The following is a 15,975-nucleotide window of genomic DNA, read 5'->3' as shown; positions in this document are numbered from 1 at the left end:
GATTGTTTTTATATATATGTCTAATTTTATATACTACTATATTTTTATCTTCATTGGCGGTTTGGCACGTTCACTCATTCTTCATTATAATGTAAATGTAAAATAATTAATATACATTGAGGGGATAATTGACAAAAAAAAGGTGGTATACTAATATTAAAATTTGAAAGTGAGAGACAAATAGAAAAAAAAAATCCATAAAATCAACAACTTTTTTCTTTGAGGGAAAATCAACAACTTTTTTGTAAACTATAAATTTGACAATTAAAATGAAACTAAGGAAGTATGAATGAATATAATATTTTATGGTCATTGGTTTGAGTATACAATTGGTCCAGCATTTTTTGAAAACCTTGTGAATGTGTATATTAGAATGTATTATGGCGGTATTCTCAAATCAAGTGCTCCTTTGTTCTTAAGTAGTTGCTTGAAAAATTAATTATGGCGGTATTCTCAAATCAAGTGCTCCTTTGTTCTTAAGTAGTTGCTTGAAAAATTAATTATATAGTTAATTGATATGTGTGTTTATGTGTGAGTACAAATAATTTATATTTGTGATTATGCTTAAGTTAAGCAAGTGTTTCTCCACACAAGAACTTAACAAGTGCTCCTTTTGGGAAAGATAAATGAAAGAATTGAAAGAAGGAAGAGTAATAAATAGTTAAGGATATAATAGAAAAAGTAATATTAATGTTGCATTGATAATGTAAAGCGACATATAATTTGGGACAAATTTTTTTTCTAAAGTGACATACAATTTGGGACGGAGGAAGTAATTTTCTTTTTTATTTTTCTCCAACATTGTGAGTGAGAGTAATGTTGATAAGTGTTTTAAGGACATTGTTTAAGAAATCTATTTTATATAATAAATATATTGCTTTTTGTTATTTTTTTTAAATAAAGGGTGACATATCAGTGGTTGACCAATATCACATAACACAGCAACGTCATCGGGTGTTGTCCTAAACACAGTTACTAGATACACATTCATTCAACAGTTCATTTGCGGAAAATCTAATTACATATCTCATTTCAAATTCATTTGCGGAGGACACAACAATGTTTCGCTCTCCTTCTTCTTCTTCTTCGATGTTGCTGAGGTACAATCTTGTTCCTGTTTCTCTCTTTGTTCCTAAAAAGTTTCATCCTTTTCAATTTTCGAAAAACACCCATTTCTATTTCATTCCTTCTTTTCCCTTCTCATCTTCTTCAATTTCATTCCAAAATAACAATGATGATGTTGATGATTCTGTTTCATTGTTCTATCGCTTGCTTCGTCAGAATCCAACTCCTCCCGACATCGAATTCTGTAAGATTTTAGGTTCACTTGTCAAATCCAATCATTACCACACTGTTGTTTCTCTTTCTCAAAAAATGGAATTTAGGGGAATCAAACCTGACTTAGTCAATTGCAACATTCTCATCAATTCTTTCTGTCAATTGGGTCACATCCCTTTTGCTTTTTCTGTATTGACTAAGATTCTCAAAATGGGTTACGAGCCAGATACCATAACATTGACTACACTCATCAAGGGTCTCTGTCTCAAAGGTGACATCCATCAAGCATTGAACTTTCATGATAAGGTGGTTGCGTTGGGATTTCAATTGGACCAAGTTAGTTATGGAACCTTAATTAATGGCTTGTGTAAAGTAGGAGAAACAAGAGCAGCCCTTGAATTGCTACGGCGAGTTGATGGAAAATTGGTTCAGCCTAATGTGGTAATGTACAGTACGATTATTGATAGTATGTGCAAAGGTAAACTTGTTAATGATGCTTTTGATTTATATTCTGAAATGGTTGCAAAGAGAATTTCTCCTAATGTTGTTACTTATAGTGCTTTAATTAGTGGATTTTGCATTGTTGGTAAAATGAAAGATGCAATTGAGTTGTTTAATAAAATGATATTAGAAAACATCAACCCAAATGTGTATACTTTAAATATATTGGTTGATGGATTTTGTAAGGACGGAAAGATGAAAGAAGCTAAAACTGTGTTTGCTATGATGATGAAACAAGGCATTAAACCTAATGTTGTTACTAATTGCTCTTTAATCGATGGATATTGCCTAGTTAAACAAGTGAATAAGGCTAAGAATATATTCGACACTATGTCTCAGAGGGGAGTGACTGCTAATGTTCAGAGCTACAATATCATGATTAATGGATTTTGTAAGATTAAAAAGGTGGATGAAGCCATGAAACTTCTCATAGAAATGCATCACAAACATATTATTCCTGATGTGGTAACTTACAGTTCCCTTATTGATGGTTTGTGTAAATCGGGAAAAATCTCTTATGCTTTGAAGCTAGTCGATGAGATGCATGATAGAGGTGTACCACCGGATATAATTACTTACAGTTCTATATTGGATGCTTTATGCAAAAACCATCAGGTTGACAAGGCAATTGCGTTGTTAACGAAGATGAAAGACGAAGGAATTCAACCAGATATGTGTACATACACAACATTAGTTGATGGACTATGCAAAAATGGAAGACTAGAGGATGCACGGATAGTTTTTGAAGATCTTTTGTTTAAAGGCTACATTCTAGATGTCAATATATATACCACTATTATTCAAGGGTTTTGTAGCCATGGCTTGTTTGATGAATCATTGGATTTGCTGTCAAAAATGGAAGAAAATGGTTGCATTCCAAACGCCGTTACTTATGAAATAATCATCTGTTCTTTGTTTGATAAAGATGAAAATGATAAGGCGGAGAAACTTCTTCGTGAAATGATTATGAGAGGCCTATTGTAAGACTGAAACTAGGTAAGATGTTTTCTATTTATTTGTTGTTATATTGTATTTATATTTAAGCATATAGAATGTACTGAGTTATTGAAGTCACACCTAATTTTGACAAATGACTGTATAAAATCATGGTGTAAAATTAAAAAAGAAAAAGCTTATTTTGTTAGTATGAGGTTGCAGAAATTTTGGAATCTGCATGATGTGTTCTTTTTAGATGTTTGCCTCTAAGGAAAGGTGAAGAGAAGTAATGAAAGGCTAATAGTGATCTGTAAAGTCAATGGAGGACTTGTTTTCCCCCCTCCAGTTCCTTTATGAGAAGCTAGTATTTTGAAATTAACATTATACATTGTTGAAGAGATTGTTATTTATTTTTAGGCTTAAATGCATTTGTGACCCCGTAACTTTTAAAATGTTGTGATTTTGACCCTCTAACAAAAAAAAAAAACAATTTTACCCCTTAATTTTACAAAACGTTGCAAAGCTGCTGAGAAGACGCCATGTGTCCCAAAACGGGGGGCCAAAATCGTAACTTTTAGTGAAGATAAAGGGCCAAAAGAGCTTATTTCTCTAAAGATAGAAGGGAAAATTTTAATTTTTTTTATTAGGGGGCTAAAATTGCGGCATTTGGAAACTTTAGGGAAGAAAACTCCATTTAAGCCTTATTTTTACACAATTTTCTAGTATGTGAGTACCTAGTGAGGACTGCTTTTCCCCTCCGATACCTTATGAGATGCTAGTATTGAACTAGGATAGGTAGCCACTAGGTATGAGTGGATGTGCATTCTTTGATAGACTGGGCATAGAAATCACCAGCAACTTTTTTTGGGGCTGACTAAAACCATGCCCATTTTGCATTGATGGGTTATCTGAGTATCATTGCTATTGAATACCTCATTTCCCACAGTTATGCAAAATCATTTTGATTTGTGAAAGGTAAGGTTGAACATGGTGCTGAATTCAAGTATGAGCTTTTGAAAGGTCTGTCATATTCTGCAGATACTCATTTCCTAAATATGGTTCCTGGTCTTTATCTTTGATGGAACATTTGTGTATCTAGTATCTTCTCTTGATATACCATAAATATGATGAATGGTTTAGGATGGCAGCACCTGCTCACTTTTTTAACAAAAACAGCCTCTCATATTCCTGAATATTGTTCATGATTCACCCTTTTTTTTAAAAAAAATACATGTGTTTTCATTCTTTGAAATATCTTTCTTAGTTGATGGCCTCAGCTGCACACTTAGATTATCACCAACAACTGTGATGTGATTTGATATGCGTTTTGGTGAAGTTTGCAATGAGCATCAAGCCATGAATTGTGATTATGAGAGGTTGTTAAGTCTTTCTTAGACTTGCTTCTTATTCAAGTAAAATAATTTCTAGAATTCAAGAAATCTATGAGCACACAAAAGATGAGTAGATTTAGAAATTAGGGTACATATTTGTTTTTTCAAATATTATTATTATAAGTTGTATACTAAGGTATCTTTATATATATATATATATATATATATATATATATATATATATATATATATATATATATATATATTTGTGGTGGCCGAGGTTCAAACCCCGGACCTTGCATATATTGTCCCTACCAACTGAGCTAAGCTCACGAGGACTATCTTTATATATTATATAGACACGCACTCTATGCTGAAAAAAAAAATTATGAAGGTATAGTGAATATAGTTTGAACTTTATGAAGGTGGAAGGAAGTAGACCTTTATGGTTCTGCGATGCAGACTTTCTCTGCTACATATATGCAAAACTTCATGTAGCTTGCAACCTTATAAGGTTGAAATATGTGTTTTAGTTTGTTATAACCCTCTTCAATTGAAGTTGAATATCTAGTCCCTAAAGAATCATGAATAGATTAGTGGAGCTTGAGTAGGAATTAATTTAAACTTAGTAAGTGAACTAATCAACTAATCTATTATAGTTTACTCAAAATGCTTGTTAACATGCTTCTAAGATTTGTCCAAATACAATTCTTGAATTTGGAGAATTCCATGATTATTTGGTACAACCTTATAGTTGTACACGAAGCTTGAAATGGGTAATGCTTTCTTGAAAGTTTCATGGTATTTCATTGCAATTCTGTTTGGAAGTGAATGTTTTTCGTGTTTACATTTTTCTGTGAATCATAAAGATGAACAAACAATAAGGATTTGAATAGAGAAAACATTCAAATGCGGATAACACTTTATCAATAATTAAAACACTGTAAAAATGTATGTCTTTTTCTTCCATTGCATGAAATCTGGAAGTTCATGTTAGAATCTGTTATGTCACATTCTATGTGAATTCTCTGTATATATTCAGTATGAGACTCAATTTTCGAAAAAGATATATTTGAGCATGAGAATAGGAAGGTCGGACGTGTGCTTTGTTCAGATCGGTGGTAAGGAATAATATGATAAGAATTCAAATATCAGTTCAGTTTCGGCTGGGTACTTGATTTTCTGCATATTGAATGAATTCACCATGTAGGATTCATCAATTTCACATGAAACTTATGTGCTGTCATTTACTGCATTGCCTAAGGATTTCAATTGTATAATCGCACAATATGCTTGACAACATGCTTATAAAGGCTTCCGAATTATAGTTATCAATTTTTGTAAGAACCTTACGAGCATTACATTCAAGGGAAATGCTACCCCAATGCTAGTGTTAAGAAGGCAAGTACAATAGTTTATTTTTATGATTTGATGCACCTGTTTCTGCTCTATGTAGATTTAAGAGCCACTAGCACAAACCACGAAAAAATAGAGAGGAAAGGGAAGAAGAGTAAGGTGAAACGGCAGTACACTTGCACATTAGACAGCTTTTTAAAAAAGAAACATCAACCATTCAAAGAAAAATCAAATTTTTTCCTTCTCCATCGTAGCTGCAGCCTACATAATCTATTCTCAACCCAACAAACCCCCTAAGAATACCAAGCCTTAAGGCTCAAATAAAGGAAGAGCTGAGTTCATTCTAACTTAAGGGGTTTGTAATGTATTTAGTTTCAGTTCAGTACTGTATTGCCATAACCATCATCATCCTTTTTATATTTTTTGTCCTAGTTTGTATTTTTTTAATTTTTTAAGGTTTCTTTTTGCGCATGTATTGTTGACATCTCAATGTTTGGAACATCAATAACACAAAAGCTTAATAAAGATTTTGACACTTGCTTATGCAATTGTACAACTTATATTGTTGACAAACTTGTACTTGCAGACAAAGTAGAAACTCTGTTTTCCAATTATACAAATTCATTTGTGTTTTGCTCAATGGTATATTTGTAGCAGGGGATAGAATATCGACAGTTGTGTCAAGAGGACCCTTATTGGGTAATTTCTGAACCCTTATTGGGGACAATCCTCACCTCACAAGCCGGTTTTGTGGGGTTGTGTTAGGCTTATCCACGATTTTTAAGATGGTATTAGAGCCTTTTCAAGATCCATTAGGCGACCTGCTGTCAGGTTTTCGCTATCGGGCAACCCATCATTTATGTCCACGGACCAAGCCCAATAGTGTTGGTCGTAAGGGGGTGTGTTAAGAGTCTTGCATCAAATAGGAGATGACCTGACAATGTGTTTAGAGGTGGGGGCAATCCTCACCTCACAAGCCGGTTTTGTGGGGTTGTCTTATACCCAACCACGATTTCTAAGAGAGCTCTTAATAAATACAGTGGTACTTTCAAATTTCTAGGTTCTATCAGAAACAAAAACAAAGGTTAGACCACTATAGCATACTTTCAAGATTTCCAGTAAATTTTGGTTTCAGTGTACTATTATTCAAAAGTCATTTGTCAAGTTTGGTTTGTTAGGCTGGCCAGACTTTATGCATCAGTTTGTGCGCCGGTCACGGCTAGAAATTGGGTCATGACAAATTTTCACTCTCTTTTGCTCTTTAAGAAAAAGAAAGAATACATCTCCTTTGAACTTGAAGTAATTTTGTTGCATAATATTTTAGGCATCACTATGCCCTTTCTGGTTAACTCAAATCTAGCCATGTCAATCAACAATTCATCAAATACTATAACCAGATAAACACAAGGTAAATGATTTTGTAGCCTCTTCTACCATGTCTACTTCCTTCTTTTTCTTCTTCATTGTACTGTGATTTCATTTGTTGTATCATGTGTTGGTTGTTCCCATGGACTAGATGACGATGAAGAATAATCAAACCGAATTAATTTCTACAACAAAAACAATTGACAGTTTGACACACCCTTTTACTATATGCTAGAATCTAATACAATTAATTTTGATAAAATAAATAAATAAATTAGTGTCTTCTGTAAATACATAATAAATAATATTTTGAACAGGTGTGACTGACTCAACGTTTTAGCAATTTATTCCAACACATGGAAATTTAATTGGTTTATTATCATATTTTAGTGTGATATTTCGTTCGAAAGTATAAAAAACAAAATAATTTGACAGGGTTATTTTGGTCCATGTCTCAAATATTAAATCTCAAAACTCCCAATTTGCTACAAAACCTTTATATGTAACAAAATAAGTCTTTTTTAATCATGTTTCTTTTTAATCATGTTTCTTGTTCTGAGACTTGAAAATAAGTCTTTTTTAACATAATATTATGGTTATCTGGTCATAGTACCTGTGTTTTTGGAATACAAAGGCAAAACGGGGGAAAAAAAATAAAAGCAAGACTAAAACATAACCAGCAAAACCAAAAGGGCTCTAACGTTGAGCAAATTGAACCATGATCGGAGGCGGATTTGGACTCGTAATATCAGTGATGCAAAAAATTTCTGTCAAATAATTAAATAATACTAAATTCAATAAGAAGTTATATTAAAAATAGTTGTAGCAGGATACCCGTGCATATGGACGGGTGAGTGTGTTACGCTCTTTTTTTGAAAGCAAGTCGCAATTGCGTAGTGTATTGGTATATGAATAAAAATATAGATATATGTATAAATTATACAAAAAGTTATTTTCGTATTAAATATGAGTAAGAATATAGACAAGTGTATAAATTTTAAAAACAAATCGGTATCTGTATATAGACACATGTATAAATTACAAAAAAAAAGGTCTCGTTATTAATATATGAGTTAAAATATAGACACATGTGTAAAAAACAAAATAGGTTCAAGTATTACTATATGAGTAAAAATATAGATGCGTGTGTGTGTCTATATATATATATATATATATATATATATATATATATATATATATAGCTGTTTGTATTGATATTGGAGTAAAAACATATAGGTTTGGGTATTACTCGTATGACATTAGCCAACCACAATATGATAAGTGACCGTTTTCTTTCTTTCCTAAAAAAAAGTGATTGTTTTCTTTCTCTTTGACGATAATGTTTTACTTTTTGTTTTGTTTTTTTAAATAAAGGGTAACACATGAAACATTGTAGTTGACCAATATCACGTGACACCTCAATGTGACCTAAGTGTTGTCCTAAACACAGTTACTACCACAAAGTTGTTAAATGAAATACACTAATCAACTATCAATAATTTTATATTATTAAATTTCAAATTTTTAATATTAAAAGAGTGTAAATATCACTTAAGATTGGGGTCTTAAGTAAGACCCCGGATCTTGTAAAACTCTCAAAAAAAAGTTTCTTCCCAATGGAGGTAACTAATAGATAGGTACCAAATCTTAAATGATTAAAACCCATCTATTGAAGATGATATTACAAAGAGAAATGATATTTTGACAACCACTTTTTGACAACTTTTGGACAACTTTCTCTCTCATACTCACATGATGTTGTTATTCTCTCTCTTCCTTTTTCTCTCTCCATTGTTTTTGACCAATAAGAAGTGAGAAATACAAGATTGTCAACAAAGTTGTCATCAAATGGATGTCAAAATATCATTACTCTATTACAAAACAAAGAAAAAGACCAATTTATGGTTTTGGTTAGTTAAGCGGCAGGAACACACAAACATTCTGAGATCTGTAATGAAATGAGGTCTGTTTCTTCAGTCTCTATATTCATCCTCAATTTTCAACTTCCAAACCCTAATTTTCTGATTCGTTTTTTCTCATCTTCTTCTTCTTCTTCAAGCACAAGGCTATACTCTCAATTCCATGAAGATGACAACAAACAAAATCTCATTTCCTCATTCAATCGATTGCTCCATCAGAAGAACCCTACCCCATCCATCTTTCAATTTGGTAAGATTTTAGGTTCCCTTGTCAAGGCCAATCATTACTCCACCGTTGTTTCACTTCATCGACAAATGGAATTCAACGGAATTGCTTCAAACTTGGTCACTTTAAGCATCTTGATCAATTGTTTTTCTCAATTGGGTCAAACCCCTCTTTCTTTTTCTGTATTTGCCAACATTCTCAAAAAGGGTTATGATCCAGATGCCATAACTTTAACTACACTCATCAAGGGTCTCTGTCTCAAAGGTGAGCTCCATAAAGCATTGAACTTTCATGATCAGGTGGTAGCGCTAGGATTTCATTTAGACCAAGTTAGTTATGGAACATTGATTAATGGGTTGTGTAAAGTTGGTGAAACAAGAGCAGCTCTACAATTGCTGAGACGTGTTGATGGAAAATTGGTTCAGCCTAATGTGGTAATGTACAATACTATTATTGATGGTATGTGCAAAGGTAAACTTGTTAATGATGCTTTTGATTTATATTCTGAAATGGTTGCAAAGAAAATTTCTCCCGATGTTGTTACTTACAGTGCTTTAATTAATGGGTTTTGCATTGTTGGTAAACTGAAAGATGCAATTGGTTTGTTCAATAAAATGACATCGGAAAACATCAACCCTGATGTGTATACTTTCAATATATTGGTTGATGCATTTTGTAAGGAAGGAAAAGTAAAAGAGGCTAAAAATGTGTTGGCTATGATGATGAAACAAGGCATTAAACCTAACTTTGTTACTTATAACTCTTTAATGGATGGATATTGCCTAGTTAAACAAGTGAATAAGTCTAAGAGTATATTCAACACTATGACTCAGGGGGGAGTGAATCCTGATACTCAGAGTTACAATATCTTGATTAATGGGTTTTGTAAGATTAAAATGACAGATGAAGGCATGAATCTCTTTGAAGAAATGCATTGCAGAAAAATTACTCCTAACGTGGTAACTTACAATTCCCTTATTGATGGTTTGTGTAAATCGGGGAAAATCTCTTATGCTTTCAAGCTAGTCGATGAGATGCATGATAGAGGTCAACCACCTAATATAGTTACATACAGTTCTATATTGGATGCTTTATGCAAAAACCATCAGGTTGACAAGGCAATTGCGTTGTTAACAAAGATGAAAGACGAAGGAATTCGGCCAGATATGTGTACATACACTATTCTTATTGATGGATTGTGTAAAAGTGGAAGACTAGAGGATGCACAAATAGTTTTTGAAGATCTTTTGGTCAAAGGCTACAATCTTGATGTCTATGCATATACCGTTATGATCCAAGGGTTTTGTGACAAGGGCTTGTTTGATGAAGCGTTGATCTTGCTATCAAAAATGGAAGACTATGGCTGCATTCCAAATGCTAAAACTTATGAAATAATTATCCTTTCTTTGTTCGAAAAAGATGAAAATGATATGGCAGAGAAACTTCTTCGTGAAATGATCGCGAGAGGTCTTTTTAAAGATTAACTCTTTGTAAGATGATTTTCTATTCATATATTATTATTTTGAATTTGAATTTATATTTCATCATTGTTGCATAGTTTCATTTATGTACTTGCCTCACCTAATGGGGAATATACTCTTTAATTTTTTTTCTTGTTCTGTCTTTTGTTAAGTGTGTTTTCCAAAACCTTTATAGATGCTGTGTATCTCTTTCATAAGTCTTTCTGCCTATACTGCTGGCAAGTACTGAATGTTACCGTGGTGCATTGTTTAAGATTGTGAAAATCTGTTGACCCTCATTATGTGTAGATTTGGACTTTAGTTTTCCTTTCTGAATTGAATTAAATTATTTATTTATCACGGGTGCTTTGAATGAATTGCCTTAACAATTGATTTGATTGCTAGAATATGGTAGCTTGTTCTATGTCTAGTTAAGTGAAATTGAACTTGGCAGTAGAAGGTTTGTTTGTTCTCTTTTCTATAACATTTTCCTCTCATCTACCTCACTTGCTTTGAAGTCCAATCATTCAAAAGGGAGTTGCTGAGATAGAATTCTATTCTATTTTCGTGGAATAATAACAATGCATTTTGACAATATTAAAATGTATAACTTCATGTTATACATTTTAATCTATAAATTGTAGATTGTTGTATGTGGAGACAACTGGATCGTTGTTGCATAAGATTTTACTTCAGGGTTCATGGTTTATTGAAAAAGGTTAGAAACCATGTATATTGATATTCTTCTAAAAGTGCATTCTTCTCTTGAGGTTGTATTGTCTTCAATAACCTGTATTTTTTGTTATAAAAACGGACTGATCCTTAGATATATACGACAGATAAAGGTTGTGTTCAATTGTAAGAACTTTATTTCCAGGTTTCTGAGAGATTTCATTCACTGAAGATGTTGAAGCAAAGGTGTCCATTAATTGAAATATAGCTATTATTTGTCTACTATGATATGTGACTGTATATAATTTCATCAATCCATGAACGTCTAGATATAATATAATATGATAAGAATTCAAATATCAGTTCTGTTTTTTTGCTGGACAATTGATTTTCTGCATATTGAACGAATTCACCATGTAGGATTCTACAATTTCACATGAAACTTATGTGCTGTCATTTACTGCATTGCCTTAGGATTTCAATAGTAAAATCGCACAATATGCTTGACAACATGCTTATAAAGGCTTCCGAATTATAGTTATCAACTTTTGTAAGAACCTCACGACTCACGAGCATTACATTCAAGGGAAATGCTACCCCAATGCTAGTGTTAAGAAGGCAAGTACAATAGTTTATTTTTATGATTTGCTGCACCTGTTTCTGCTCTATGTAGATTTAAGAGCCACTAGCACAAACCACGAAAAAACAGAGAGGAAAGGAGAGAAGAGTAAGGTGAAATGGCAATGCACTTGCACATTAGACAGCATTTTAACAAAGAAACATCAACCATTCAAAGAAAAAACAATTTTTTTCCTTCTCCATCATAGCTGCAGCCTACATAATCTATTCTCAACCCAACAAACATAAGGGGTTTGTTATGTATTTAGTTTAAGTTCAGTACTGTCTTACCATAACTGTCATCATCCTTTTTACTCTTTTGTCCTAGTTTGTATTTTTTTAAGGTTTCTTTTTGCGCATGTATTGTTGAAATCTCAATGTTTGGAACATCAATAACACAAAAGCTTAATAAAGATTTTGACACTTGCTTATGCCATTGTACAACTTATATTGTTGACAAACTTATACTTGCAGACAAGGTAGAAATTCTGTTTTCCAATTATACAACTTCCTTTGTGTCTTGTTTGATGGTATATTTGTAGCAGGGGATAGAAAATCCACAGTTGTGTCAAGAGGACCCTTGTTGGATAATGCCTTTGACACTGGCGACATATATGATTTCATCCATATATGTTGATGATTTAATCTTCTGACTGATTTATATAAGTTTATACGTTGAGGGCATTGACATCTCATTGAGTTTGTTTTGTTTTGATTTAAGCTACACTTTGGCATTTTCATTTCAGTTTTTTTTTTTAGAATTTTGATGTTGTTCAAGAACTAGAAGCTTTTGGTTTTGATGCATTTGTGTTATTGCTTCAAGAGTTATATGTCAGTCTTCTCTGTATTCCTCTTGCAGAAAGTATACATGTAGAAATACGTAAACATGCAAAATAGGAGAACAACATAGATGATGTTAGAAATTGATAGAACCCCGAGTTCCTCTACATGTGTTGGCTCAACTGTTGTGCCGAATCCACACGAGCACAGCTTCTAGAAGCTTGTAGAAGCTGTGACTCAACTGTTGTAGAAGCACATAGATGGTCTAGGAGCTTAGCTCTGTAGGAGTTCTCTGAACTCTGGTTCATCTTTTGAAGAGAAATTGAAGAGGAGCCTGATGCAGTTGTGATTGATGGACAATCTATGTTGCCGTTTCAAAGGTAAATTGAGTCTCTGACGTGGGCAACAATAACTATGTTCATGTGCCTGCAACATATTTATGTATAGAATCCTATACTTTTCTGTATATTTGCTGCACATTTGTGTATATAGAAAACATTTTTGCAGCAAGTATTTGTGTATACTATGCTAGAATCTAATATAATTGATTTTGATAAGAAAAAATACAATTAGTGTCTATTCTATAAATGAAAAATCAATAATATTTTGAATAGGTATGACTGACCTAACGTTTTAGCAATTTATTCCAACACATGGAAATTTGATTTGTTTATTTTCGTATTTTAGTGTGATATTTCGCCCAAAAGTGTAAAAAAAATGTAGTTTTTTTTTTTGACCAAAAAAAAAAATGTAGTTGACGGCATCATTTTGGTTCATGTGTCAAAGATTAAATTTCCAAACTCCTAATTTGGCACCTTTGGAAGATTATTAGTCTCTAGGGTTGTCCTGAGGATCCAGCAAGGAGTATAAGTTTTATTTTAAAAAGAGTAAATTTTCAAGTTGGTCTCTAACAAAAAATATAGAAACTTACTTGGTCATTAATAAATAATAAAAATCAATTTTATCTTTAACAATATTATATGAAATAAAATGAGTCTTCTTTAACATAATATTGTATGAGACTTTTTTTTAACAAGATATTGTACGAGACTTTAATATCTATCAATGGTTAGTTAGATCTATATCTTAAAGGAAAATGTTAAATTGTGTTTTTAAGACACTTGTCAATATATTAAAAGTAGAAATTTTGAATCGGAAGTCACATATCTCATTTTTAAGCGAGTTAAAAGTTGATTTTAAAACATGTCATCCATGGATTTTTTTAATATTGACATTTTGGCACAAGTGAAGTTGATTCATCCTTACAAATCTATTGATACTTTGTGAAATGTTAACACACGCTCGAAGTTGACTTGGTAGTAAGCTTGATTTTAACTTTTCATCTAATTTCATTATTTTTTTTTACTTGAGTTTAACTTTTTTCAGCTGTTTGTAATTTTATTTATGCATTTTTTTAAAAAAAGAATTGTAAACTTTATTGATTTAAATTAAGTTTTTGGTATTATTATATAATAATCTATAAATAAAAGTATGTTACTTCAATTTCAACTGTGATTCTGTGAATCAAGGTGGTTTGAGGGTTCGGAGGTTAGGAGAATTTAATTTGTCTTTATTAGGGAAGTGGTGTTGGAGGTTGTTGGTTGATAAGGATGGACTGTGGTATCGCGTCGTAAAGGCACGGTATGGGGAGGTTGGTGGCCGAATTCAGGAAGGAGGGAGAAATGTGTGTGGTTGGTGGAGGATGTTGTGTCACGTAAGGGAGGGGGTTGGGACGGGTGTAGGAAATTGGTTTGATGATAATATTAGGCGGGTGGTAGGTAATGGTCGTAGCAGTTTCTTTTGGACTGATAATTGATTGGGTGGAGTCCCCTTAGAAATCCAGTTCAGCCGGCTTTATGATTTATCCGTCCATAAGGAGTGTACGGTGGAGGATATGGCTCGATGGGGTTGGGAGAAAGGAGGTGATGGGTGGGGTTGGAGGCGGCTTTTGTTGGGTTGGCGTGGGAGGAGGATAATGTGAGGGAGTGTGTTACTTTGTTGGAAAACGTTGTTTTGCAGGTTAACACTCAGGACCATTGGCGTAGGTTACTTGATCCTATGCATGGCTACTCGGTTCGTGGGACGTATCGTTTCCTAACAACTATAGAAGAACATGTGGCTGTTGGTTCAATAAACGATGTGTGGCATAAACCGGTTCCGATAAAAGTTTCTATTTTTGCTTGGCGTCTCCTTCAAGATAGAACTCCAACTAGATCCAACTTGGTACGTCGACATGCTCTACAACCAAACGACCACATGTGTGTTGGAGGATGTTGTTTCATTGAGACGACAGATCATCTCTTCGTTGGATGTGATTTATTTGGAAGAGTTTGGTTTCTAGTCTGTCATTGGCATGGTTTTTCTTTTGTTTGTCCAAGTTCCATTGTAGATCACTATTTCCAGTTTATTCATTTGGCGGGTTTGCCAAGATCGACACACTTTTATCTTAAGGTTATTTGGCTTTGCTTGTGTTTGGGCAATATGGAAGGAGAGAAACAACCTAGTCTTCACATATGTGGTTATTGATCCCCACAATATTGTAGAAAAAGTGAAGCTTAATTCCTTCTTATGGCTATCCTCGTATTCGGTGCTTATTGCTTTTGGTTTTCACGATTGGTGGAGACACCCACTCCTTTGTATGCGTGTCATGTAACTTGTAATTGTTCATTTATTTTTTCTGGTGGTGGCATCTTTTCTAGGTGTCAAAGTGCTGTAACAGATATTGAGTGATTCATCACTTTTAGCACACCTTGTGTGGGGTGAATCACTTCGTTTTGAGCTATATATTTCATTTTGATTTGTTCAAAAAAAAAAAGAATATAAAAATTCAAACCTATTACGTTTCCGTAATTTATAAAATAAAAATTTATTTTCGTAAAAAAAAACTCATACTAGACTCTGACAAAAAAAATAAATTTTAATAAAATTATAATGAAATTTGAACTTGGTTTATGCACGTCGATGAAAGTTGCCTCAAATGATAAATATTTGATTCAATGCACGGCCGTGGATTCAACTCCTATTAACATTGTGATGACCTTTTTTTGTAGGCAAACCATAAGTAATTATGTAAACACTATTTGAGCATACATACTTTAACTCATCTACATTTGGTTTACAATAAATTATTCAAAAATTCTTTTAAATTATTTAATTGTAACAAATTGATCTTTTCATTTTTTTTCATACCACTTAAATCTTTTAAGTTATTTAATTGTAATAAGGATTGTTTAAAAAAAAAAAATCACACCACTTATATTTTAAGTTATTTAAAGGTAACAACTTGAAGAGTTTTAGATTTTAGAAATATAATTTCCTTGACCTTGATAAATGAAATTGAGAATCAAAGTGGTCATTGTCTTTATAAGTTATTCTCAAATTAGTTTCAAACTTTATTAATATTTTAAATTAGTTTCATTTTTGTTAAAAGTTTTCAACTATACCATAAAATATAAAAGGGGAATTAATCACTTTAGTCTCTGAATGGGAAATAAGTAGTCACTTTAGTCCCCGAATGCAGAGAAATTGCAAAA

The 15,975-nt window shown here is 32.7% G+C and overlaps 2 protein-coding genes across 5 annotated transcripts in view; both read left to right on the top strand.

Annotated features, from left to right (window-relative positions):
• Nucleotides 1-761: 761 nt before the first annotated feature.
• The window catches only part of LOC146917614 (uncharacterized), a 29,092-nt gene continuing 13,878 nt past the window's right edge, over nt 762-15,975 (top strand). The window contains exons 1-2 of one of the 2 annotated variants that reach the window (XM_085719445.1): nt 765-1,100; nt 1,282-2,923. In XM_085719445.1, the coding sequence (XP_085575571.1) occupies nt 1,375-2,763 (1,389 nt within the window). In that variant the 5' untranslated portion in view covers nt 765-1,100; nt 1,282-1,374 and the 3' untranslated portion in view covers nt 2,764-2,923. Of the gene's footprint in view, nt 2,924-15,975 lie in introns of those variants that run through there. The other variant, XM_085719444.1, reaches the window with a different exon arrangement.
• On the top strand, nt 8,611-13,082 carry LOC146917617 (uncharacterized). 3 transcript variants are annotated; one of them, XM_085719451.1, is made up of 2 exons: nt 8,611-8,730; nt 8,827-10,669. In XM_085719451.1, exons 1-2 carry the CDS (start codon nt 8,726-8,728, stop codon nt 10,394-10,396), a joined length of 1,575 nt encoding a protein of 524 aa, XP_085575577.1. In that variant the 5' UTR covers nt 8,611-8,725; the 3' UTR covers nt 10,397-10,669. The 3 variants fall into 3 exon arrangements, with proteins under 3 accessions (XP_085575577.1, XP_085575575.1, XP_085575576.1); XM_085719449.1 differs by adding an exon at nt 12,522-13,082 and having other exon boundaries at nt 8,643-10,402; XM_085719450.1 differs by adding an exon at nt 11,017-12,485 and having other exon boundaries at nt 8,643-10,402.

The sequence above is a fragment of the Medicago sativa genome, chromosome 6 (assembly GCF_051527215.1).
Source record: "Medicago sativa cultivar Bolivia chromosome 6, Bolivia_mono, whole genome shotgun sequence".
Taxonomy (NCBI): domain Eukaryota; kingdom Viridiplantae; phylum Streptophyta; class Magnoliopsida; order Fabales; family Fabaceae; genus Medicago; species Medicago sativa.
This window is presented reverse-complemented; position numbering and strand designations above follow the sequence as displayed.

Excerpts from the sequence above, each read along its gene's own strand:
- LOC146917617 (XM_085719449.1), top strand. The coding sequence starts at position 8,726 with ATGAGGTCTGTTTCTTCAGTCTCTATATTCATCCTCAATTTTCAACTT.